Source organism: Staurois parvus, unplaced genomic scaffold, assembly GCF_062004578.1.
Source record: "Staurois parvus isolate SC_StPar_1 unplaced genomic scaffold, SC_StPar_1.0 ptg000394l, whole genome shotgun sequence".
NCBI lineage: Eukaryota > Metazoa > Chordata > Amphibia > Anura > Ranidae > Staurois > Staurois parvus.
The window spans coordinates 8,577,391-8,605,023 of NW_028318190.1; the positions used below are offsets into that span (position 1 = coordinate 8,577,391).

At 41.7% G+C, this 27,633-nt stretch overlaps 1 protein-coding gene across 1 annotated transcript in view; it reads right to left on the reverse strand.

The window, feature by feature from the left end:
• RPA2 (replication protein A2) overlaps window positions 1-14,946 on the reverse strand; it is a 33,839-nt gene extending 18,893 nt beyond the window's left edge. Inside the window, exons 1-2 of the mRNA XM_089686320.1 lie at window positions 14,793-14,946; window positions 5,741-5,841 (exon numbers count right to left, since the gene is read on the reverse strand). Coding sequence (XP_089542446.1) covers window positions 5,741-5,841; window positions 14,793-14,808 — 117 coding nt within the window. The 5' untranslated portion in view covers window positions 14,809-14,946. The remainder of the gene's footprint in view (window positions 1-5,740; window positions 5,842-14,792) is intronic.
• Window positions 14,947-27,633: the final 12,687 nt, after the last annotated feature.

The window sequence follows — 27,633 nt, forward strand, 5'->3', positions numbered from 1 at the left end:
TAAGGACTGTTCTATTACATTTTCTTTTTGTGTTTAGATACACTCTAACCTTCAAAACAACCCATCTTAAAAGTGGTTGTAAAGGCTGAAGGTTTGTACCTTCATGCATAGACTGCTCCTCCCATAATACCCCCCCCCCCCCTTATACTCACCTGAGCACGCTCTCAATCCAGCAATGGTCCCGGGAGCATCGGCTGTCTCAGTTCTCTCTCTCCTAATCGGCTGAGATACAGCTGTAGTAGCCATTGGCGCCTACTACTGTCAACCACAGCCAGTGAGTCAATAAGGAGAGAGCGGGCCGGGGGTTGGGGGAGGGATTGCCGAGTCGCAGCTCTGTGTCCTATGGATGCACAGAGCTGGGCACCAGTGCCCCCATACCAAGCGACTTGCTATTAGGGGCATTGGCCAAAGGGAAGGAGCCAGAAGCTCGGGCAGTGGATAAGGGGCTACCACCAGTTTTCCTGTACAGGGCTCAGGCAGCTGGGGATGTGGGCAATTACTAAAACCGATCCCCTGTATGGATCGCTCTGCAGCAGCTGAAAGCTGGCGGATTCTCCTCTCCCTCCTGTTGGCTTTAGGCTACTGCAGACAGAACCGTACAGGGGATCGGTTACAGTAATTGCCCCCAGACGCACCCACCACCCTCCCTGTGCACCATTCATAACTGAAGTTTAGTAAAAAAAAATTTCAAAATATATATTTTAATGGTTTATTATCTTTTGGGCAATTTACAAAATGCAAAGTGAGCAAACAGAAGAAACCCAAATCAAATATTTGGCGTGACTACCTTTGTCTTCAAACTAGCATCAATTCTTATACTTTGTACACTTGCACAAAGTCAGGGATTTTGTAGGCTTAGAGTTAGGTGCATGATTAACCAATTATACCAAAGCAGGTGCTAATGATCATCAATTTCATATGTAGCTTGAAACAGTCATTAACTGAAACAGAAACAGCTGTGTAGGAGGCTTAACACTGGGTGAGGAACAGCCAAATTCTCCTACTAGGGCTGGCCATACATTATACAATTATTTTCCAATTTTCTGCCCAAATTTCCTTTAGATTTACCTTCAACTGTGTAGTGCAAGGGCCTGCCTAATTGGATACAACTGAAAGTGTTGTTTAGGTTTGTCCTCCTATTATATGGTTTTTATATGGTTTAGGCTGGCCATACATTATACACAACCATATAAAAACCATATAATAGGAGGACAAACCTAAACAACACTTTCAGTTGTATCCAATTAGGCAGGCCCTTGCACTACACAGTTGAAGGTAAATCTAAAGGAAATTGGGCAGAAAATTGGAAGATAATTGTATAATGTATGGCCAGCCTAAGAGCTTGTGGAACTCTGTTTCATGTCACAAGTCGTACACCATGGCAAAACTGAGCACAGTAACAAGGCACAAAGTCATTATACTGTATCAGCAAGGTCTCCCAGACAAATATTTTAAATGAGACTGGGGTTTCAAGATGTACTGTTCAAGCTCTTTTGAAGAAGCAGACAAACAGGCAATACTGAAGACCGTAGATGCAATGGTCGGCAAAGGAAACTTAATGCAGCAGATGAAAGCCATCATGCTTTTTCCCTTTCACAGTAGATGTCTAGCAGTGCCATCAATGTACAACTGGTAGAATCCAGTGGGACCCAGGTACACCCATCTACCGTCAGGAGAAGTCTGGCTAGAAGTGTTCTTCATGGAAGAATTGCAGCCAAAAAGGCATACCTGACGTGGAAAGGCGGCTAAGTGACTCAACTATGCATGAAAACATAGAAACTGGGACACAAAAAAATGGCAGCAGGTGTTCTGGATGAGTTAAAATATGAAATGTTCGGCTGTAGCAAGAGGCAGTTTGTTCACCAAAGAGCTAGAGTAGTATAATAATGAGTGTCTGCAGGAAACAGTGAAGCATGGTGGAGGTTCCTTGCACGTTTTGGGCTACATTTTTGCAAATGGTTGGAGATTGAGTCAGGATCAGTGGTGTCCTCAATGCTGAGAAATACAGACACACTTATCCCATCACGCCGTACCACAAGGGAGGTGTGTGACTGGCCCCAAATTTAATTTTACTGCAGGACCATGACCTACAGCCACTGTCATTAAGAACTACACTCACCGGCTACTTTATTAGCCTGTTCAATTGCTTGGTAACAGAAATTGCTAATCAGCCAATCACATGGCAGCAACTCAATGCATTTAGGCATCTAGACATGGTGAAGATGACTTGAAGTTCAAGCTGAGCATCAGAATGGGGAAGAAAGGGGATTTAAGTGACTTAACGTAGCAGACATTGGCGCAAGACAGGCTGGTCTGAGTATTTCAAAAACTGCTGATCTATTGGGATTTTCACACACAACCATCTCTAGGGTTTACAGGGAACTCCAAAAAAAAAAAAAAAAAAAATATGCAGTAATTGGTAATTGTGTGGACGAAAATACCTTGTTGATGTCAGAAGACATTTAGATGGTAGGGTCAATATTTTGAATAAATAACATGAAAGCATGGATCCATCCTGCCATGTATCAACAGTTCAGGCTAGTTGTGGTGTTAACGGTGTGGGGGGATATTTTCTTGGCACTAGCAAGGTGTACCTAATAAAGCAGCTGGGGATTGTATCTTCAGTGTAAAGAACAAGGAGTCCTGAAGTGATGGTTTGGCCTCACAGAGCCTTGATCTCAATATCATGGAGTCTGTCTGGGATTACATAGAAGGATTTGAGGCAGCCTGTATCCACAGATCTGTGTAAGTGTACCTAGAAGACTTGAATTGATGCTGTTTTGAAGACAAAGGGTAGTCACACCAAATAGTGATTTGATTTTGACTTCTCTTCTGTTCATTACCTTTCTATGCCACCCCCTCCCAAAATTATGAGGCCTCCCGACCCCACATATCCGCATGTACCAATGCACGTTTCTTATTGCTGTGCTGGAGTGAGAGCAATAATTCTAGCACAAGACCTCCTCCGTAACACTATACTGATGACCTATAGAGGCTTTTGAAGCTTCACCCATAGAAAATATAGGGTACTGAAGTTTGCTGCCATTTCACGGGCACACACAAATTTAAGGTTTGACATTTTGGGCATCTATTTACTTGGTGCAACCTCGTCTTTTATATTTTACCAAAAATGTGGGTAATTTCTTGCAATTGTTTGCCCTAAAATTCACTTTAGTGTATTTATTGAAATTTTTTACCTTTGCGGTAATGTGACAAAAAATTTGGAACTACCATTAATTTATTATCTAGGGCAGCTTTTCTCAACCAAGGTGCCGCAGCATCCTGGTTAAGAAAGGCTTTCAGATGAGTCCAAGCTCTCAATCCCAAGGCGAACTGTACAACGGCACTGGGAGCTCAGTCAGACTGTTGAATACGCTGAGCAAAGTGAAAGGAAAGGAAGGGGGAGTGTGTGCTGTGCTTTCTGCCTCCCCCTACAGTGTAGTACCCAGCTATGTGCGGGAAGGTAATGTACTACAACTTTTTAAAGTGCTGTATACATGTTTGTATCTGTGTGTGTTACTTTTAATCTTGACCTTCTATTCTTATACAATCAGAAATGATTTTTTAGGGTTTGTTCATAATAGCAGCAATTAAACAATAAATGGGTGCAACAGGGGAAAACAATGGTGTCAAAAACACTGGGTAGTAAAGTCAAAGAAGACCTGGTAGCTCAAAAAACTGTCCACTAGGAGGCAGCTTGTAGGTTAGAGCAGAAGATCACTAAGGTATACCAAGGAAAAAGGCAAATAAGCGCCATCTAGGTGTATTATTGAAAACGTTTTTAAACACTACACCTAGAAGGCGCTTGTTCTCCTTTTCCTATAATAGCAATGACTGCCGCTCCTATGAAAAGCAATTCATGCTCAGATCACTTTTCAGAGGCATTTGACTTGCAGTACAGAGGCCATATGTTACCGCCTCACCACCTGTTTTACCCCGTAAATGCAGCATCACCACACCGCAACCACGTGCAATGCACACAGTTGCAGTGCAGTCCTATTCACCTGGGCGTATAATTCCAGCTGTGGCTACAGCATGTGTACACCCCCCAGCTTCTGCAGCTAAAGGGGGAGCAGTTGAGGGCGGTAAAAACAGCTCAATCACGTGGTTTTACTGTCCTCCAACCTCACATGTGAACAAGTCCTTGGTTCACATCAGTGTGGCTGCATGCTGTGTGTAAGGTGGCCTATTCATTTCAATGGGCTGCTCTACCTCAAGAAATGCAGGTAGTCACAAGCAACCCTTCTTTAAAATGAAGTACACCAAAAACACCCTGTGTTTACCAAAACGTAGGGTACCATTAAGAATTAATGGCATCCCTAAAAAGCAGAGTATTTGCCTGCGTGTCAGGAATGAGCGTGATTTTGTGTGCATTCTGTGACACACAGTAAAGTGAGCCAAGTCTTGGACAGGGATACCGTGAAACTGAAAATACTTTACAAGGGCACCCTGACTGGAAAAAGGTTTAGAAACACTGCTCTAAGGTGCCTGCTTTCAGAAAAGATATGTTGTGGGGTTTTTTTTTGTAATCTTCAGGCCTAAAATGATTTTTTAAAAACGTGTGCAAATATGGCTCTGGCAGCAAAAGGGTTAAGCAATAACATTTTGAAGATAACCAACTGTACTTTTTTTGCATAGCTTTGATATCACATGTAGATTTTGGGATGTATGGAAAAAAATGGTTCGCTGTTCCTTTAAAAAATCAAATATGCACAGAGAATGCTAATCTCAAAAACATAACATAAGTGCAAAAATGCTAGCAATCAAATGTGATAATCATACAGCATACGAAAAATATAAGTCCATTCTACACAGTATACTGTAATGCCAAACACAAATTAATTTCAAGTGTCCATACAATGCCTTTCCTCAAGGAACCTGAGGAAATTACATGATTATGAGATGTGTTGTTCAGAAATTTGGTGAGAAAACTTCATGTTTCAGGTGGATTTAATGCTTATACCATTGTGAGTAGATATGTAGCAGATTAAACAGTTGTTTTATTCTTTACACGGGGTGCGCTATGATTGCTATTACTTTTTTTGAGCTCGATTCACACTGGAACCAGCAAAGTGAGGTCTCAAAGGGACCGCATATGGAAGTGGCTGCAAAGAGCCAGAAGCCAATCTGCAGAAGGATACTCATCTAAGCGCTGTATGACCTATTTCTTTTAGGTATAACATTAAAGTGAGCAAGCACTGCACTTAGAGGTGGATATTTGCAGCACTGGGATTTGGAGCCCTTACACAAGCACATTTATGTTGTGTTTGGAGGAATGATCACAATGTATGGAAACTTGCAAGTGAATTAGTGTTTGGCATCACAGTATACTGTGTAGAACGGACATATTTTTCATATGTTGTACGACTGTCACAACTGATTGCAAGCATTTGTCCACTAATGTTATCTTTCAGATAAGCATTCTCTGTGCATATTTGATTTTTAAAGCAACAGCACGCCATTTTTTTCTATACATCACATTTGTGTTTCAGTGGATTTGACGTTGCTGCAGTTCCACATACATATCACAGCAGACTAGTGTATATATAGCTATTCTTTGGTTTGATATCACAATTTGTAGTTATATGAATTTTTTGGGGAGGGTTCAGACACACAGCAGTGCATAAGTTTTTTGTTTTTTTTTTAACATGTAGAATTTGACTGTTCTTTTAAAAAGTGTCTTCTGCAGGTGAAGACAATGAATAAACAAATATACTAGACAATATATTTTTATACGTACAGATTTTTTTTCTCCTTGTGTAGGTGCAGGGGAGCCAAAGCCTCCTGGTGACTGCATATACCCTCCTCCGCCCATGCTGCCACCATAGCCGCCATCAAAACCTAATATGCAAAGCACAATACTAATGAAACAGGCATGAAAAAGAACATTATTTAAATTAGAATCCCAGCTTAACCTTTGTAAAAAAAAAAAAAAAGAAGATGTACATACTACACACTACAATACTTCCCTATTTTCAGTATGCTCTGCTCTGGTCACTTTATATGTCAGCCAGCAGTGGCTGCAGAGGAAAGGATAGAGCACTTGACAATAACTGGTACAGCCTGAAGTTATGACATCACCTGTAGACACCTATGGCCCATTTGTTGTCCACACTCTCTCCTCTGCCATGCAACAGCTGCTGGCTGAAATCATGTGACAGATTGGAGCAAGCCAAAAAGAGGCATGTATATACAGTACATTTTTCTTACACACAGGTTAATGAGCAATAAACAATACCCCAAAATAAAACCGATCTCTTCACTGGTTTAAAAAAGTAAAACACATTCACTCAGTTGTCACCAATATCCTGTATTTTGCCCCAAACATATATTCCCTATGACAGTCAGCTCCATCTAGTGGCCATATTGCAGTATAATCCTGATTGAGGTATTTCTCTACATTGAGCTAACTATCATAGGCAATAAACGTTTTGGGCAGTGTGGATAAAGATCGATGATTTAAAACAAAAATAATTTTTTGAAATTTAAATCTGATTTTTTTTTTTAATCAAATTTATTTTAATAAAATGCTTTTGGCATAAAAATCTATCTAAAGATAGGATTCTATATAAGATACATTAATAAATTAGTTTATTCAGCATGAAATGGAGCTCAGTTATGTAGCATGAGGATGTATATTCTGCAATATGTACATTTTCAGTAAACTCATTCAATGTGTCCAAGCTCTGCAAGCTGAGAACATGCACTGCATTGATGCATTCACACAATTTCACAGTAACCATGAGAAAAAAACATGAAAGAATCTGAATAGTTCAACTATGTATGTAAGCTAAAATCGGTTCCGATATCGCTGTTTTACTAACCCGACAACTTATTATTCTAAAAAGGGAACCTTCATTTGGATTTGCAAATATTAACCACTTGCCTACCGGGCACTTTTACCCCCTTCCTGCCCAGGCCATTTTTCAGCTTTCAGCACTGTTGCACTTTCAATGACAATTGTGCGGTCATGCAACACTGTACCCATATGAATTTTTTTTTAGATAGATAGAGCTTTATTTTGGTGATATTTAATCACCACTTGGTTTAATCACCACTGAAACCAAAAACTGAAAATTCTGCAAAAAAAAACAAAAACTTTTTTTTCTTAGTTTCTGTTATAAAATTTTGTAAATGAGTAATTTTTCTCCTTCACCAATGTGCGCTAATGAGGCTGCAGTGATGGGCACTGATAGACAGCACTGATGGACATTGACAGGCATACAGCTCTGGCTGTACTAACCCAAGGCACAAGGGGGGCACCGCACCAACCCACCCCCCACCCAAATAAAGATCTCGGTAAACAGGACCCGGTGATCATGTGATCGCTATGCGATCTCATGATCACTATGCAAGCAAAGCTGTTTTGAATCAATCTCATTCATAACAGCTCTGCTTCTCTTCCTAGTGAGCTATGATTGGCGCACAGCTGTCACATGATACATGGGGCCAATCACAGCACCCTGTGACCAGCTCCAGCTAATCACATTTCACTATCCTGAGCTGTCAAAACTTAACTCGTTCATTACAGTTCGTGAATGAGTTAGGTTCTGACAGCAAGCTTTGCCTTGCAGGAGAAATGATCTTTATTTCTCCTGCGAAGCAATGTGTAAAAAAAAATTTAACAAAATTAAAAAATCCCTGATCACCCCCACTACAGTAGTACAATGTTACTATGGTAGCATTGACTATTCTGAGAAAAGTATTGAAAAAAAACAAAAAAAAAAAACCCATATTGAAGGTTTTTTTTTTTTTTTTTTAACTACTTGCAACCGCTAATCCGCATTTTGCGGGCAAGAAGCAGTTCTTGGCAAAGCGAAGTAATCATGCGTCACTTCCTAATTTGGGGTGTGAACACACCTGCAACTCCCACTGCCCCCCACCCACCAGGGACAGAAGAGAGAACACAGCACAAAGTAAAAGCACCACTACATTTTACACGCATGAGTTATATTAGCACATTTAACCACTTCCTGACCGGCCGTTGTATATAAACAGCCGGACGGTGGCACTGCAGGGTTGGGTGGCCGTTTATAAACGGCATCCCCACACCCTGCTTGTGCGCACTCCCCAGGAGCGCGCAGCACCGCAATCCGGTGCCCGCTGTGACACAGTGGAACACTGATCGTCGGACGGGACCTCTGTACGAGGTCCCGATCATGTGATCACTGATTGGCCAATCAGTGATCACATGCAAAGTAGTAAGCAAGATGTCACTTGTGACATCATTGCTTACTACGTGTGAAATCTGTGAATGATCAGAGGTCACATGGTACAAGGCTATTCACAACAGCCTTGTACCATGTGACAAGCTATGACCAATCACAGCTCACTCAGTAGTTCTCAATGGCTGCAAGAATGCAGACTGAGAGAAAAAGAAATGATTGCTTTTACATCTTATATGGGTGTAAAAGCAATCAGTGTGTAAAAAAAAAAAAAAAATCTTCATCACCCCACAAAAGTAGTACAGTGTCACCATGGTGACACTGTACTGCTAGGGTGACAGTATGTAAAAACAAAAAAATAAATATAAAAAAATAAAAATGTAAAAAAAAATGTTTAAAAATTATAATTTTTGGTCATAAACTAATTTGGCTTATTTTTTTACTAAAAAGATAACCGAATAAATTTTGGCCAAGATTTATGATTAAATATTTATTTGCAAAATTTTATAAGAAAAACATGTTTTCAAAAATTTTGGACATTTTCATTTACATAGCAAAAACAAATAAGTCAAGGTCAGTAAGCTCCCTTCCCAGCCAGCATTAGATTGCCCGCACACTATTGCACTCATGCTATAGGTCACTGATCACCGCCATTACTAGTTTAGTGTTTGTACAGAACAATACATTGATCATGAACAGAACTATACTAGTGCCTTGTTTGTATAGTGTTCACAAAAATGCAGAGTTAACAGGATCAGCCCCGTTCGCTGCAGCACTAGCATTTAGCCCCTCTGCTGTTTTTCACTGAAGATTTGTATCAACTGATTGTGGGCCAAGGCAATTTATACACACAATACATGGCCGCCCACCCAAATTCAGCTCTTGCCAGACAATTCACATGGAAACCTATCACGGTTTCTGAATTTAAAACGCTTTTGGGCCTAACCCTCAACATGGGCATTACAAAAAAGAATGAATTGCGGTCATATTGATCCACAGAGCCAATTCATTGTATGCCCGTGTTCTCTGCTGCTACACATATGTCCAACATGGACCAGCAATGTACTGGTATGTCGCTGGACTTTGAGTGGTTATACCAGGATGACGCCTGCAGCTACAGGCATCATCCTGGTATCGTTTTTTCAATTGGCAGGCAGCTTTCATGTAAAAACAATCCTAGTGGTCAATTAGCTGCTGAATTGTTTTTACAAGCCACAGGAAGGGACATTCCTCCCTCCCCTCCCGCTGCCTTCCACAGTTTTCTTGGGCTCTCCTGTCCCACAGGGGAATCAGAGAATGCAGCCAACAGTTCCACAAACTGACCATAGAGCTGGTCAGAGACCAGAATGGCTCCAATCATTTCATCACTTCAATTTCGCAGGACATAAAAACCGCCATTAGGAAAGCATCTGATCACACCAATCTTGGTGAGATTAGATAATGTAAGGGCAGAGGAGATATCTAGAATCTGATAGACCCCAGATTTCTCAAAAATGAATATATGACAATGTCCATTGAAGTTATAGGGGATATCTGCATTCCCTGTGATAGTATGACATCTTTTATAGTTTATGAAACAATTGGGCAATATATTGTGTTTTTGTGCATTAAAATGCTACAAAAGTATTTTTCCCAAAAGATTTGCGTTTGAAAAATCGTTGCGCAAATACTGTGTGATGTAAAAAATTTCAACACCCAACGTTTTATTCTCTAGGACCTCTGCTTTAAAAAAAATATATGTTTGGGGGTTCAAAGTAATTTTCTAGCAAAAAAACTGTTTTCATGTGAACGAAGTGTCAGAAAAGGCTTGGTCTCCAAGAATGGGTGATGTGTGGCATAAGCTTCTAATGTTGGCCATGAAATGCCAGGATAGTAGAAGCAACCCCTCCAAATGACCCTTTTTGGAAAGTAGACACTCCAAGGTATTTGCGAAGAGGCATGGTGAATGTTTTGCAGATCTCATTTGTTGCCACGTTTTTGGAAAATGAAGAAAAAACAAAAAATGTATTTTCTTTTTCAAAACCATGTGATACAAATTATATCGGTAAAATACTCACCATGCCTCTTATCAAATTCCTTGGGGTGTCTACTTTCTAAAAAGGGTCATTTGGGGGGGGCGGGGGGTTCGTACTATCCGGGCATTTTAGAGCCTCTGAAACTGATAGGTGGTGGGGAAGTGATATGTGGAAATATGCCCTTTGAAAGCCTGGAGGTGGTTATTGGATTTTGGGGGCTTGTATGTAGCTAGGCTGCCAAAAAGTCTCTCACATGTGGTATCCTCATACTTGGGAGAAGTATTAGAATGTGTTTTGGGGCGTTATTTCACATATATCCATGGGATGCATGAGCAATATAACATTAAGGTGACAACTTTGTGTAAAAAAAATAAAATTATATTCACAAAATCTGTGGCAAAAAAAAATATTCCATAAACTCAACATGCACCTCTGCAAAATCCTTGTGGTGTCTACTTTCCAAAAAAAGTTAAAATTGGGGGGGGGAAGGGGTTGCTTGTACTGCCCTTGCATTTTAGCACCTCAAGAACTGTGACAGGCAGTCAAAGTAAAAGCTACGTAAATTCCAATATATATATATATATATATATATATATATATACACACACACACACACACACACACATATACACACATATACATACACACGCACCATAGTTTGTAGACGCTATAACTTTCACACAAAGCAATATACACGTATTGAGATTTTTTTTCTACCAAAAGACATGTATCAGAATACATTTTAGCCTAAATTTATGGCTGAGTTTATTGGATATATATTATAAACAAACGTGAAAAATATAGTTTTTATAGTTTTTCAGGAGGAAAAGTGTTTAAAGTAAAGGGACTGTCGGTGAGTCAACAGTGGATCAGAGGAGGAGCTGCTGCGGGACAGAGATGACAGTTGCCCTTTACACACTTGACAACTAGCCTATAGCCGAATGATGGCTACAGCACGGTTGTCCAGTTCTGGGAAAGTATCATATGACGCCGTCCCAGAACGCGCCTCCAGCGGCGCGCACCCGGTGATCTCTGTGATCGATGTGTCCTACGGACACAGCTGATCACATGATGTGGTAAAAGGCCAATCACAGAGGCCTTTTACCACGTACTCATGACACAGCAGATCACTGGGTAAATGCAGTTGCCGGTTGCACTTTCCTCGCGCTGTCACAGCATGAGGAAAGTACTGCCAATAACTGGCAAGAAATCAGATCGACACTGATCATCTGTGCCCAGCAGTGCCACCCACCTGTGCCGCCTCATCAATGCACATCAGTGAAGGAGAAAAATTACCTGTTTACAAAATTTTATAATAGAAGCATAAATATAATAGAAAAACTTTTTTTCAATTTTTCTGCTCCTTTTTTTTGTCTATTGCGCAAAACATAAAACACCCAGTGGCAATTAAATACCACCAAAAGAAAGCTCTATTTGTGTGAAAAAAATTTCATATGGGTACAGTGTTGCATGACTGTGTAATTGTCAAAGTGCGACAGCACTGAAAGCTGAAAATTGGCCTGGGCAGGAAGGGGGTACAAGTGCCCAGTAGACAAGTGGTTAAAAATTATGATTTAAATCGAGCCTTTTCACTAGTAATTTAAATCAACTTGATTTAAATCAAATCCATCCTGGTTTTGGGTATAATAGCCAACTATCATAGGACATAAAAATGTTAGGCAAAATAACAGATTATTCTTGACAGCTGAGCTTAAACTTGAGACATTTGCTCAGATCAGAGATTAGAAGATGAAAGCATTTGTGACAAAGTATCGTTTGACAAGTGTATGCCATAATATGCCAATATGTGGTACATATTAACACATTATAGCTAACCTTTCCTATAGCTAAACTAGCATTTAACAAGAATAGCTGCGTTTAATTCGGCTTTAGGCCTTGTTCACACTACATTGGATGCACAGCGACCATACTGCAGCTGTAAAAAAAAAAAAAAAAAAAAAAAAACCACATACATATATGAAGTGCATTGATATCCTTTACAAACATTATTATTATACAGTATTTATATTGCGCCAACAGTCTGTTCAGCGCTGTACATTATAATGGGAGACAGTACAGTAACAATACGATTCAATACACGAGGGGTTCGAGGGCCCTGCTCCTTGGAGCTTACAATCTAGGAGGGAGGGGATAGTGGCACAGGAGGAAATAGCTGTGGGGGATGGAATGGTGGGAAGAGCAGAGGAGATCAGCAATTAGGTGAGGGCAGGGTAGGCTTCCCTGAAGAGATGGGTTTTCAGGGTGTGCCTAAAGGTGAGGAGGGTAGGTGACAGTCTGATGGATTGGGGTAGTGAGTTCCAGAGGATGGGGGAAGCCCTGGAGAAGGGCATGGGAGGAGGAGACTAGGGAACTAGAGAGCAGGAGGTCTTGTGAGGAGCGGACAGTACGTTTTGGGTGGTATCAGGTCGGTGATGCAGTTTGGGGCAGTGTTATGGACAGCTTTGTACGTCAATGTTAGTAATTTGAATTTTATGCGTTGGGCAATTGGAAGCCAGAGGAGGGATTGGCAGAGGGGGGTGGCGGATGCGGAGCGGTTGGTAAGATGGAGGAGTCTGGTCGCAGAATTCAGGATAGACTGAAGCGGGGATAGCCTGTGATGAGGTAAGCCAGTGAGGAGGGAGTTACAGTAGTCAAGTCGTGATATAATAAAGGAGTGAATGAGTTGTTTAGTAGTTTCTGGGGTTAGGAACGTGCTCTACTCATTTCACATTACTGAAGCTGAGGAACACAGCCCAGTCATGTGACCTGTCAATGTATAGAGCACTATCTTATTTAGCAGACAGAACCGTGCCAGGATTGCTGCATCAGCACCATTTCCTACCGGCACACACCAACGGCTGTACAATCTGTATAGCAGCTGATGACGAGCCCTGAACCTGTTACCTTACCTAGTATGGGCAAATGACAACTTTGTGATCCTCCCAAATTATCTACAAACAAGAGTTAGGGCTCACTTACACTACCTCCACTGAACTGTGCTGAATCACAGACAGACATGTAGCAGAAAACATTTTGCCCTAAATTTATAAAGAAATTAGATTTTTTTTTTTAATCAGATGTTTCACAGCAAAAGTTTTTCTTCAAAATTGTCAGTCTATTTTTTGCTTATAGTACAAAAAATAAAAAAACTGCAGAGGTGATCAAATATCACCGAAAGGAAGCTCTATCTGTGGGGAAAAAACCTGCATAAATGTAATTTATGTACAGCGTTGCACGATCACACAATTGTCAGATAAAGTAATGCAGCGCCATATCACATAAAATGGCCTGGTCAGGAAGGGGTTAAAGTGACGAGATGGCAACCCTAGTTCACAGGTGTCATGAACGGACATAATTCTACTGGGTTTTGCAACCTCATCCCTTTTAACCACCTACCGTCATATAGTAATATGACGGACGCAAGGTGGTTCTCTCGTTCTGAGAGGACGTCATGACATCCTCCCATTCTCACCGCTCATGCGCGGCTCAGGGAGCGTGTAGCGCAGCGATCGGCGGTGCGCTGTGTCCCTTGGACACAGCGGATCACAGAAAGATGAAGATGTCGGCTCGGTCATGTGATCAGCTGTGTCCAATCACATGTAAACAGGAAAAGGCCGGTTATCGGCATTTCTCTCCTCTCGAGCTGTCACGCTGACAGCTCGAGAGGAGGGCCGGTAAGCGGCTTTCCGCGGAGGGGACATGTACACTGATCATCAGGGCACTGATGATCAGGGTAGCCCCAGCAGTACCACCTGTCAGTGTCCATCAGTGCCTTGTGTCGGTGCTCATCAGTGCCTCGTGCCAGTGCCCATCAGTGCCACATATCAGTGCCTACCAGTGCACATCAATGCCACATATCAGTACCCATCTGAGCTTCCTTTCAGTGTCACCCATCAGTGCTGCCAGTGTCACCCATCAGTGATGTCAGTCAGTGCCGCCTAACAGTGCCAGTCAGTGATGCCTGTCAATGCCCACCAGTGATGCCTGTCAATGCCACCTATCAGTGGCCATCAGTGCAGCCTCATTAGTGCACATCGGTGAAGGAGAAAAATCACTTTTACAACATTTTAACAAAAACTAAGAAAAAACTTTTTTTTTTCAAAATTTTCAGTGGTTTTTGGTTTAAGAAAAAATAAAAAGCCCAGGTGATTAAATACCACCAAAATAAAGCTCGGTCACAAAAAAATGCTAAAACTGTCATATGGGTACAGTGTTGCATGACCACGCAATTGTCAAAGTGCAACAGCGCTGAAAGCTGGAAATTGGTCTGGGCAGGAAGGGGGTATAAGTGCCCTGTAGGCTTGTGGTTAAAATAAACATGATTTACACAGGTTCCAGGGCTGATTAAGGTGGTAACTGACCTCAATGCCTTACCTGCACTACATTCGCCCCAGAACCTGTAGTTAATGTGCTCGCTTGTAAAGAGATGATGGGACAACCCTATCCCTCGCTGGTGCTGGCTAGGTCCCCCATTGTATAACATGTGACTAACCCGGATTATGCAACGCAGCCCGGACCTATTTTAACTCACTGGCAACTATCCAAGTTCGTACAGAACCGACACAGATATACGAGCTGAATGTATGGGACATCCCCGGCACCCAGGACTCACCGTGGTTATTCCACATCTCGCTCACAATCCCGCTTCACACGCCAGACACCACACAGCCTATTCGCGCGCCAACCTTTCCGAGCCAATCAGAAACTCCGCCCCTACAGCCCCTCTCTCTCCACCACTCAACAGCCGTGCCAGCACTGTGCGCCTAACTCTTCTAGCCAATCAGCGTCTTGCTGGAGCTCTATCAGGTCAGGAACGTCACGACGTTCGCCCTCATGTCTTTTTTCTGCTGTGACGAACTGGTCATCGCCATGTTTGTTAGGAGGAGGTGTGCATGTGGGACGTACTGGGAGGGAGGGGTTGTAAATGAGCGAGTACTGTCGCCTGAGCAGACGAGTACCTTTCTATATTTATTGTGGTCTCTACTGCTGATAGCATTGTTTTCCCCAATGGCTTACATTTTAGGATAGATATATCTATATATCCCTATAAAAATATATATATATTTAGGTACTTGTCTGTTAATTCACTGGATTTATTTATTTGTATATGTATATATATTTTTATAGGGATATATAGATATATCTATCCTAAAATGTAAGCTATTGGGGGAAAACAATGCTATCAGCAATAGAGTGTGATATAGGGATACGTGAGATTGGGTTTGCTAACACTTTTGCTGATTTTGCTTGTTCATAAACCTTGTAAATCCCATTGATGTCTATGGGGGTGAGGTGACCGTGTTATTTAAAGCGGAGCTCCACCCAAAAGGAGAGGTTCCGCCTTAAGCCTTTGTCCCCCGCTCCCCATTAAGGATTGGCACCTTTGGGGAGCGGGTACCTGAATTTGACAGGCACCCACTTCCGCTGCGATTGCCTAGGCCAGGGGTCTGCAACCTTTAAGACATAAAGAGCCACTTGGACCCGTTTCCGAAGGGAAAAAAAAGACTGGGAGCCGCAAAACCATTGCAACATTTAAAACAAATCCGACACTGCATATATTGTTTCTTACCTTAATGCAGTGGTGGGCAACCTTTTTTTTCAACTGAGCCAAATCTCGCCAAAACCACGATTGAAATTTATTTTGAGAGCCACATTTTTAAAACTGAAAATTCATCCCCCATATAGTAATTCATCCCCCATATAGTAATTCATCCCCCATATAGTAATTCATCCCCCATAGTAATTCATCCCCCATATAGTAATTCATCCCCCATAGTAATTCATCCCCCCTATAGTAATTCATCCCCCATATAGTAATTCATCCCCCATAGTAATTCATCCCCCATATTAATTCATCCCCCACATAGTAATTCATCCCCCCTATAGTAATTAATTCCCCATATTGTGTCAATTCACTTACCTTTGCTCCGCGCGTTCCTCTCGCCGTGTTCCCACGCCGTTCCGGTCTTCAGGGCTACTGTGAGAGGAGAGGAGTTCGTCACGCTGCCCCGCCTACATCCTGGCTGCCCCGCCTACATCCTGACAGCCAATGTTTGCCACGCTCCGCGGGCCGGATTAAAAGGTCCGCCGGGCCGTAGTTTGCCCATTGCTGGGCTAGCTGCAGAGTTCTGACTTTTGGGGCGGCCGCCTGAGAGGAGGGAGGGGAGCGGGCGCCCGGCACACAGAAGAGCGTGTAAGGAGGCCGCATGTGGCTCGCGAGCCGCGGCTGCCTGTCACCTGGTGGGCAGTGTGCTCCGCAGCAAAGGGGAAAAAGAGCCGCATGCGGCTCTGGAGCCGCAGGTTGCCGACACCCGGCCTAGGCAGTCAGAAGCAGAAGTTGTCCCCCCCCCCCTCCCCATAGCCTTCTGCGACACGTGACAGGTCCCAGAAGACTACGGAGACATTCTCACGCATGCGCAGTGGGCACCCGGCTGTGAAGCTGCAAGCTGTCACAGCCAGGTGCCCACACTGAAGATGACGACTCCAGGGAGTGAAGACAACCGGTGAAACCAGCGGTGGTGAGGACACTGCTGACTTTTATTTTTTTTCTTTCAGCTGGAACTCCGCTTTAAGTTTAGTAGTTTGTACGATTAATAGGAGAGCTGTTTTCACACACAAGGCACCGAAACCCAGGAACCAATGCCAAACATAAGAAAGTTGCCATCCCAATTGGTTTCATCTGCAGTTGCCATGGCAACTATGACACCTGTCATTTGATGGCTGGACAGTTGAGTTGAGATTATAACCAACTGTGACTGTTATCATTGACTTGAATGTAACTGTTCTGGGAGACAGTAAAGTAGAGTGGTGAAAGTGGTTGTAAAGGCTGAAGGTTTTTTACTTTCATGCTTTCTATGCATGAAGGTAAAAAAACGGTGTGCAGCAGTGCCCCCAGCCCTCTCAATACTTACCTGAGCCCCATCGTGATCCAGCAATGTGAATGACTGTCTTCCTCCTCATTGGCTGAGACAGCAAATTGAGCCATTGGCTTCCACTGCTGTCAATCACAGCCAGTCAGCCAATAAGTAGAGAGATTGGGCAGGTCCAAGCTGCGGCTCTGTTTGTGAATGGACAAGCTGCTTGCTGTGGGAGCACCCGACAGGAGGCGCCAGGAGAGCCTGCGGCGGACCCAAAAAGAGGAGGATACAGGCTGCTCTGTGCAAAACCACTGTACACAGTAGGTAAGTATAGACATGTTTGTTATTTTAAAAAATTAACCTTTAACTTGGTAAGATACCTCAACTTTCCAGTGATGCGGGAGTTACATCCTTCTCACTGTTATTTTCTCGGATGCTGAGTTTACCACCTGGCCAGTGGGGAATTATATCATCCCGCACATGCACACAGAAGTCAGTCATTCCGCCACAGCTGAAGTGTGTCGGGATTGCATGGTGTGCTGTACATGCACAGTGCGTGCATTTGGGAGAAAGCTCCGTAGCAGGTAGGTATATTTGTATTATTGCAGAAGACTGAAGAGACATAGCATGCAATTTAGGTTTAGTCCCACTTTCAAGCAGAACTATACCAAACATCTTACACCTGTGTCAGATCATGGGGAGAGGAGCCATGAGCAGTCACCTCCATTGATCATATCTTCCCTCATTCAACACCACTACTATGGACAAGGTTGCTAAACTCTTTTATAATGTCCACCTGGACCCTGTCCCCTTGCAAATGCTACGGTCTCTATCCTACGCTCTCTAACGTCTTCAATCTCTTCCTTTCTCCTGGCATCTTCTCTAACTCTCAAAAACATGCACTAGTCACCCCCATAATTAAAAAGCCTTCATTGCTCCCCACGAATCTTTACAACCTCATTTCCTTTCTCCCCTTTTCCTCCAAACTCCTTGAACGTCTGGTCTGCAACCAACTGAGTGGTCATCCCACTGAGAATGACCTTGATCCCCTTCAGTCTTGATTTCCTCTTCAACACTCAACAGAAACTGCTCTTCTAAAACTCACAAATGATCTATGGCTAAAATCAATGGATACAATTCTGTTACTCTTGGACCTCTCTGCTGCCTTTGACACATTGGACCTCCTCCTACTCCTCAAAAAACTCCACTCTTTTAGCCTCTATGACTGTAGTTTTCACTGTTCTCATTCTACGTATCCCACCACACCTTACAATTATGCTTCTTCTGCTCCTCTTCCTTTCTCCGTTGGGGTCCCCAAGGTTCTGTTCATGGACCTCTCCTATTCTCGAACTACAACTCCTCCCTGGGTCAGTTGATAGTCTTCCATGGCTTCCAATACCATTTCTTCGCTGAAGACACCCAAGTCTATCTTTCTACCTCTCAGCTCACTCCATCAGTCGACACAAACATCATTAATTTACTAGCAGTTTGGATGTCCACATCCAATTCCGAGCCCATGAATGTTTCTTCCCCTGACTTCTCCCGGCATGCCAAGGTGCTAGGTGTTATCCTGGACTCTGAACTATCTTTTTTGGCCCCACATCCAGTCACTGTCCAAAGTCTGCCACCTAAACCTATGCAACATCTCCAAAATAAACAATGATACCACAAAGCTTTTAATTCACTCCCTGGTCATCTCTTGCCTTGAATACTGCAGTTCCCTCCTCATTGGCTTACCTTTACATAGGCCATCATGAATGCTGCTGCCAGAATTGCTCAGTGTCTGCTACTCCTCTCTGACAATCCTTAACCTCCCTGGAGGTATTCCCGAGCGTAGCTCGTGGTAAAGTTTCAGCACCGCAAGCGGTAACCCTGAGCTACACTCGGGAATACCTTGCAGCGTTGCTCCGGGATCTCTTCTTCACTTACCTTGTCCTTCGTTCCCGCAATGTCCCTCCTGCAGCGTCCCCGGCCATGTCCTCCGGCTGATGCTGGCATCTGTCTTCCGGGTTCCGTTCCCTACGGTGTCGGGGCGTACGGGGGACATAACCAGCCGGAAATTTGAAAATGTCAAAAAGTGACATTCACTAAATACACTAAAATTACATAGTAAACCATTACTGTATCAAACCATTTCACATACATTTTGTCCTGTGCCCTGCCTGCATTTTTACTGTTCTTTATGCCTGGAAACTGAGAAATGTCCATGGCGTCCAAAAAGTGTCCCTTTAGGTCAAAAGCGGTTTTAGACCAGCTAGAGAACAGCGATAGTAAATTAGAACCACTTGCAGAATTGAGTAATAATGATTCGTGGGGAAATTCGTCATCAGACACTGAAAATGATTTTGCGACTTTGCTCAGTGATGTGCGAACTTGGAGCTATATTTCAAATTTCAGTGTTTTTGGTTTGATTACATTATTGAATTAAATTTATTATTATTATATTATTATTTTTTATGATTATTTATTAAATTATAATGATTTCGTGTTTCAAATTTTAGCATACCACACAGCCTATTTTAGCATATGTTTACTAGACTCTTGTTCGGACAGATTTCAGTGAGTTATTCTTAAAAATGACATATTTCCATGCAAAAAAATGTACCGCTTTGAGCACAGAAATACTGACATAATCAGACCGCTAGGGAGGTTAAACTGGCTTAGCTCACCCAGCGAAATTAAATTCCAAATATTAACAATTTACAAAGCCATCTACAACTCGGCTTTTAGCTACATCAGTAACCTAGTCTCAAAATACCAACCAAACTGCCCTCTGTTCCTCCCAAGACTTCCTGCTCTCTAGATCCCTAGTCATCTTCTCCCATGCTCGCCTGCAGGACTTCTCCCAAGCCTCTACCATCCTATAGGACTCTCGACCCCAATATATCTGAATATCTCCTACTCTGTCCACTTTTAGGTAATCCCTGAAAACCCTTCTCTTCAGCTAGGCCTATCCTGCCCCCACCTAACAATTGTACTTTTATTTTCTCCATCAGCTCATCCCCCACAATTATTACCTTTTCTCCCTTAAATTGTAAGTTCTAATGAGCAGGGCCCTCTGATTCCTCCTGTATTGAAATGCATTGTAACTGTACTGTTTGCCCTTATGTTCTTAAAGTGGTAGTAAACTTGGTTTTTTTAATTTTACATTTATTTTATGTTTATTATAAAGCTTACCTGTAGGTAAAATGAATATCCCCTAAACGTCCACCGTTTAGGAGATATTCTCTCTTTTTTTAAGCAGGCGCGTGCACTCTGAAGGAACGGCACACCCATGCCATTCCTTCAGAGCTTGTGCACTCTGAAGGAACGGCACACCCATGCCATTCCTTCAGAGCTGTGTGCCGTGGTCTGGGACTCACGCGTGCATGCATGGCAGTGACGTCATTGCAGCTCGGCCTGTCAGTCGGCTGGAGCTTGCAAACTCAGAAGCAAGACCGGGTGAAGATGGAAGCCTCTGCAGCGGTGACAGCGCGCTGCTGGAGGTCTTCGTTTTAAGGTACGTTTTGCATAATGTGCTAGTATGCAGTGCATACTAGCACATTATAAAATGACCTTGCAGGGGAATTTTTTTTGTCTTTTCTACGGTTTACTACCGCTTTAAGCGCTGCCCAAATTGTTGGCGCTATATAAATCCTGTATAGTATTAATAATAATCTGTTCATAGACTGTGTTATTAGCAACCCTAAATCCCCATCTATTATAGTAGGAGTATACAATTGCTTGCAATGAACCAGCTGCTGCCACAAACTAGTTCTGTCTTTGATTAGGCTATACATGGCAACTGAATAGTGGCAACATGCCTTCATGTAGAGCGTCTCAGCATAAACCCTAAAGACTTTGATTCCTCATTACTGTAGAGGAGACTTAGCCTGAGCTGCAATTTGGCTGCAGATCTGTCTTTCAAGATGCAAGATGATATGGCTAACAGCTAAGGCAGTGCCTCAGGAACCTGAGGGAATTCATCTACATCTTCTGCCCCAGTCTTCAAATGAAATGTTCTCTGCTTCTCAGGTTGAAAGTAACAAATTATGAGGACAGAATCATCTGGAAGTCCATTGGATCAAGAAGAGAGACCATCCCAAATTTCATCTGAACTTTTTCAACTCATGCATATATGTGTGAATGCTTTTTGTTTTTCTTGTTATCTCAGTCCGGAGCAGGGGCGGACTGACCATTTGAGCACTCGGGCACAGCCCGAGGGCCTGGGGTCAGTAGGGGGCCTCATGAGATGCCTCTGGTACCTTTCATTGGCTTTTTCATAGGCTTTTTTGGGTGTTGGCGAGGACACAGGGGCCTCATGATCCCCTATTGCCCGGGGGCCCCATGAGTTGTCAGTCTGCCCCTGGTCCGGTTACCAAAAAAAAAAGAAAATGTACAGGAGGGAGGGTCTTTTCATGTGGCTTCAAGGTCAACATTCAAAATACACATGCTTTTAGTAACACACATGGGGGATGCATGCACAGCTCAGTGTGGATTCTCAACATGATTTTTTTTCCCCTGTATAAATGAACTCTAGGGCACTTGAGTAAGATGATGTCAGCACGAGTGAGGGAGCTTGTGGACATCGCCTCTCTGGAGTGAAGGTATTTTCAGACTTTAGTGTGCTGTTATGGAATAGCATGATTTGCACAGACAGTCTCAGCAACACCATACACTGGCAGTTCAATATTTTTTCTTCTACAATTAAGCTTGGATTACATACAGCATCGCCGCAATATGATTAATGTATTGTGCTGCCATGTTGACTGTGGGAAGCTTGTTGTTACTCTCTGCGGCTTCAAAGCAGCCTCCCTACTGCGCATGTGCAACCAGCAAAGAGCTCTGCGAATTGTCCCCCAGACTCCTGGGACTTATTTGTCCCAGGAAGTTGCAGGCAGTGGGAGGCTAGGCAATCTGAGTGGTTTTTTGAGCAGGTACCTGTCAAAACTACAGTCGGGTAGGTACCCACTCTCAGATTTTAAAAAATCCAATTCACGTGGGGTGAGGCTGAGCAACAGAACTTCCTGTAGTAACAGAAGTTCCACTTTAAATTCACAGACAATCTCAAATCAACTACAAATGAACGACAAAAAGCCCTAGTAATAAGGGCAAAAAGTCAACAAAGTTGTTGATTGCTCAAAGAACTAGCAAACAGAATTAAAGCTTCCTAACTCTGCTTACTCTCTGCCTATGCAGATTTTCAGCCGTCCTTAAATGACCTTCCAATTCATTGACACTGTGGAGCATTGCAACTCCCTTTTTTATGTGCGTGATTTGGCTTATCCAAAAACCCCCTTTTGGCCCTTTCTATGCCTGCTTGCCTCTCAGAGCTCTGGTGCATGAAACCATGAAGGGCTCCCCTGACCTCAAGCTGGGGCTCTTTCCTCCGAGCCCAGTGGTGGAATTCCAGGGCCCAGTCGCAAGTGAGACCTTTGCAACCCTGGACGTTCCGCCACTGGTGTCAGTAATTTTTTATTTTTTGTTATTTTATTTTTTCATTATTTTTCACCATTTTATTATTTTTTTTTTACAATTTTATTTTTTACAATATGTTTAGGAGCCCCATTGGGGGACTTTGGTGAAATATCAGGGGTCTAAACAGACCTCTGATATTTCAACTTTGAGACAGAGAACGGAGATTGAGGACACAGCCCTCAGTCTCCATCTCTGCAGCCTCAGCAGTACAGTATGAATGGATAGGAATAGCTCTGTACAGAACTTCCCATTCATTCACAAACTGAAGCACAGTTTACTATGCTTCATTTGTGAATGGATAGAGTCAGTGACCAGTACAGATCAGTGACTGTTCATTCAGACAAGGAAGGGGCTGGTAAATTACATATTTACCAGCCTCTTCCCTGCTTTCAATCCTGACACATCCCCCACAGCAGCTGGCAGTATAGAGAAGGGGGGAACTCGGCAGCGCAGCGGGAGGGTGTGAGGGAGGGCTAGGAGAGAGCACACAGGGGCAGCAGAAAGAAGCTGCATAGGACAAGTGGCAGGACATTTAGTCAGTTCTTTTTCTTAGACAAATTCCTTAGCCTTCTACAGACAAGAAAAAACTGCAAACTGCAGCATCATAACATCCAAGATATACATGATTATGTCATATCTTAGCCAGCATCTCAATCCAGGAAATAAATGTTGACCCTGGATGATGGCTGAATTCACATTGTTACACTTTTGCACTGCAGCCACTTTAACAAAATTATTTATACATATTAATACCTACCAAATTTGTAAGGAGACCCTCAAACTATTTTAAAACTCTTGAACATTATAAAAAGGTGCTGGATTTGTAGGGACCATGACAGTTGACTATGTACAGATAATGTGTTTTAATATTTGTGGTATTTATGGTAACATTTTTCAAAATTTTTACAAAAAAATTTTTATCGTTAAAAATTAACATTTTAAATGGTGATCATTTATGGTTCCATTTTGAAACAGGGATTTTCTCTTACAGGCTTACCACTTCTACCTGATTAAAGATCTGGGTCGACAGTCTTTGTTCTTGTATTTATGGCATCAGTTTGATTTGCTTATGAAGCTTCAGAGTCTTGTATGGGAATGCAAAACACATCCAATAGGACCAAAGCCTGTCAGCCTATGTGTTAAAGTCAATAAGCATGTTTTTGCTTCACAACTACTTACATTTTGAATAACTAATACAACATCCCTGCTCTCTCTTACACACCAGCCATACCTACTAATTATAACATGAAAAGGGATGTCTGGATTGTCCAGAACAGATATAGATCTTTTTTTTTTTTTTTTGTTTTTCAGGCAAACTTTTCCTAAGCAACAACTCATGGTAATATTATAGGTTAATTTTCCCAGAATCTAATTTTTTGGTGAATTCAGTTTAGCTAAAATAATTTTTGGTTTAAAGTAGAGAACAGTTAGAACCCCTGAAACATTTGCGTTTTTTGTTGTTTACTATTAGAGTGATTTGCCTTCGCATGTTGTTCTGGTGACAATGTCACTGTAGCTTGACAGGGCATCCAGCAATTTCTTAAAAAAGAAAAATTCTAAACATTTATTTCTGCATAAGTATAAAATATTTGTTGTTCTAAATACATATTTATACGTGCATAGCTAGTAATTTAGCAATTTTAGCAGCTGATTTTGCTGTTTTTCATATTTGCATGATACAAAGTGTGCTGATGATTATGGAATATGTAACTATTTCCTGGCTTGTACTTCTGTTTCATATTTGACACAAAAATTCACTCATTCAACAGCAGTTGTAGCTTTTAGAAAACACATTCAAAAATGAAAGCTGATACAATTTCTTTTAGTTGTGCTTATAATGTATTGGGTAATTGTGAAATGAATACACAGAAGGAAAAAGCTAATAATGTATTAAAATTAATGTTTATAAAGTGTTTGATAGGGACAATACAATAACATGAATTTTAAAAATAATTTTAGATAATGCATTTCAACCAATTCCTTTTAGCTGTTCTTGTAAAATAATCATTGTGTCTCAACCCAGCCAAAGATGCTGCATTTCTCTGTTCTGAACTTTTTTTTTCCTACTTCATTGCAATGTTGTGGTTTTTTCTGAGTACACCAACTTTAAACAACTAAGAAAAGTAAGTTGAAACTGTTTCCTTCCACACATTCAGTTTGTCTGGGTGCTTATTTCTTAAGGTCAGCTCCAGTTATCTGTAAAAAAGTAGCAAGGTAATTACCACCCCATCCCACCCCTCCCCCCTCATTAAAGCAGGGGTTGTCTAGGGTTTGTCTATAAGTAAGGAATGCCCCTGAGAATGCCCCCTGGTCCCATTACTGGGAGCAATGAAGAGGGCTGTTGGAATAAGGTAAGTATTGCTATGTATTCCTTTCCTTTAGACAATTTGAGTTGTTAACCCTTGCAGTCCAGTGGTGGTGGAAAGGGTGACTGCCTTGTTAACATTTATAGATGGCTGAAGTTCAGCCTTAACATTGGAATAATGTAAATCAGACAAAATAAACAGGTATATCCATATATGGTACACATTTATGGTTAGCAATTAGAGAGAAACTTTTCTTGTTACTTCTTCTTTTACTTGATTTTATGTTCCATTTTTTTATTGACTTTTTCAAGCAAAAACATAAAGAAGATTTTCAGTACCCTGTGACAAATGTACAATTGTAGCTTAACAGGTTAATATGACAATATTTCAGTAATTTAGATACTGAGAAACATGTCGTCACCTATAAACAATATGAAAAGAAAACCACCATGTATAACAGGTACAAAGCCGTGATATAGTTTAGCTACCGATTATTCTCAGTAACCACTGTTCTTTACAATAAACAATTTGTCACAGAGATAATTCTAAAGATATGAAGAAAGTGAAGAAAGCAAAAAAATTAAAAAAAAAGGACAGAGCAGAGAATTAAGACACCTAAAAGGACCACTCGACATATGACCAGATCTATCTCAATTATTATTATACAGGATTTATACAATGCCAACAGTTTGCGCAGCGCTTTACAATGTAAGGGCAAACAGTACAGTTACAATACAATTCAATACAGGATGGACCAGAGGGCCTTGCTCATTAAAGCTTACAGGCTAAAAGATGGAGAGTGAAGCAATCATGTATTGGGCCCAGGGATCCCGGACCTTCTCAAACCACTTCTTGATCTGATTCACAATACTAGTAGTCTGTTCATGTACCACAAATCCAGAAAAAAAGACGTTATAAATTGAATTGCAGTTCAGTGAGTTAAGTAAAATAAATATTTGATCCCCTACTAACCAACAATAATTCTGGCTCCCACAGACTGGCTATGTGCTCATGTGGTACACAAATTAGTCCCGTTAATTTAGGAACGTGCTCCAAATGACAACTTGTTATGTGTATAAGAGATACCTGTCCACAGAATCTCTTTCTTCCATTCAAACCTCGTCACCATCATGGGCAAGACCAAAGAGATGTCAAAGGACATCAAGGACAAGATTGTAGACCTGCACAAGGCTGGAATGGGCTACAAGACTATCAGCAAAAAGCTTGGTGAGAAGGAGACAACTGTTGAAGCGATTATTCACAAATGGAAGAAACCGAAAATAACCATCAATCGCCCTCAATCTGGAGCTCCATGCAAGAATTCGGCTCTTGGGCTAAGGATAATCATGATGAAAGTGAGGGATCAGCCCAAAACTACACAGGTGGAGCTTGTGAATGATCTCAAGGCAGTTGGGACCACAGTCACCAAACAAACTATTGGTAACACAATACGATGCTGTGGATTGAAATCCTGCAGCACCCGCAAGGCACATGTACAGGGCTGTCTAAAGTTTGCCAATGAACATTTAAATGATTCAGAGAAGAATTGTGAGAAAGGGCTGCAAAGGCTGGGACAGTGATAATAATGGGAGATTTTAACTACCCAGAAATTGACTGGAGTAATGGTGCTGCAGGAACAGTTAAAGGGCAAAAATTTTTAAACCTACTATAGGACAATTTTATGGTACAGTTCATAGAGGCCCCAACTAGGAATGATGCTCTGCTGGACCTGGTAATCTCAAACCATGCAGAGCTTATTATGAATGTCCATATAAAAGATCATCTGGGGAGCAGTGACCATAACATGATTTCATTTATTGTTAGCTGCAAACAGCAAGCACATACGGGAAAAATAAAAAACGCTCAATTTTAAGAGAGCTAATTTTCCAAGGCTGAGAGCTGCTCTCCAAGACTTAGACTGGTAGGGAATATTGGCATCAATGAACACAACACAGAAATGGGAGTTCTTAAAAAAAACTGTATGTGAACACACTGCAAAATATATTCCCATGGGCAACAAGTTTAAAAGGCTAAACATCAAACCTATGTGGCTTACGGCCAAAGTTAAAAAAGCTTTAGATAATAAGAAAATAACTTTTATTAAATATAAAAATGAAGGAGCGCTATCATCGTTTAAACATTACAAAGAATATAACAGAATATGCAAAAATGAAATAAAGGCTGCAAAAATTGAAAACGAATGACAGATTGCAAAATATAGCAGGACCAACCCCAAAAAAATCTTCAAATATATTAATAGTAAAAAGGTCCGGTCCAAGCAAGTAGGCCGTTTACAAATTAATCTAGAGTGGGTGACTGGGGACAAAGAGAAGGCAAATTTATTAAATACCTTCGTCAGCTCTGTGTATACAAAGAAGCATGGGAGAGCTCTTGTCCATAATGGGCATGGTATTGACACCATGGCATGGTATTGACACCAGATGATCCACATTGGCTCACAACTGATATGATCCAAAAATATTTAGACAGAATAAAGGTGAATAAAGCACCTGGACCGGATGGCATACACCCACGGGTCCTTAAAGAATTGAGCTCTGTCATTTCAAAGCCATTGTTTCTAATTTTTAGGGACTCTTTAATGACTGACATGGTACCACAGGACTGGCGTAAGGCCAATGTGGTGCCAATATTTAAAAAGGGATCAAAATCTTTCACTAGTAATTATAGACCTGTTAGTTTAACTTCTATAGTTGGGAAGATACTGGAGAGTTTATTAAAAGACCACATAGATGAGTTCTTGCTGGGAAAAAATATTTTAAGCAACAGACAGCATAGATTCATGAAAGGCAGAAGTTGTCAAACAAATCTGATT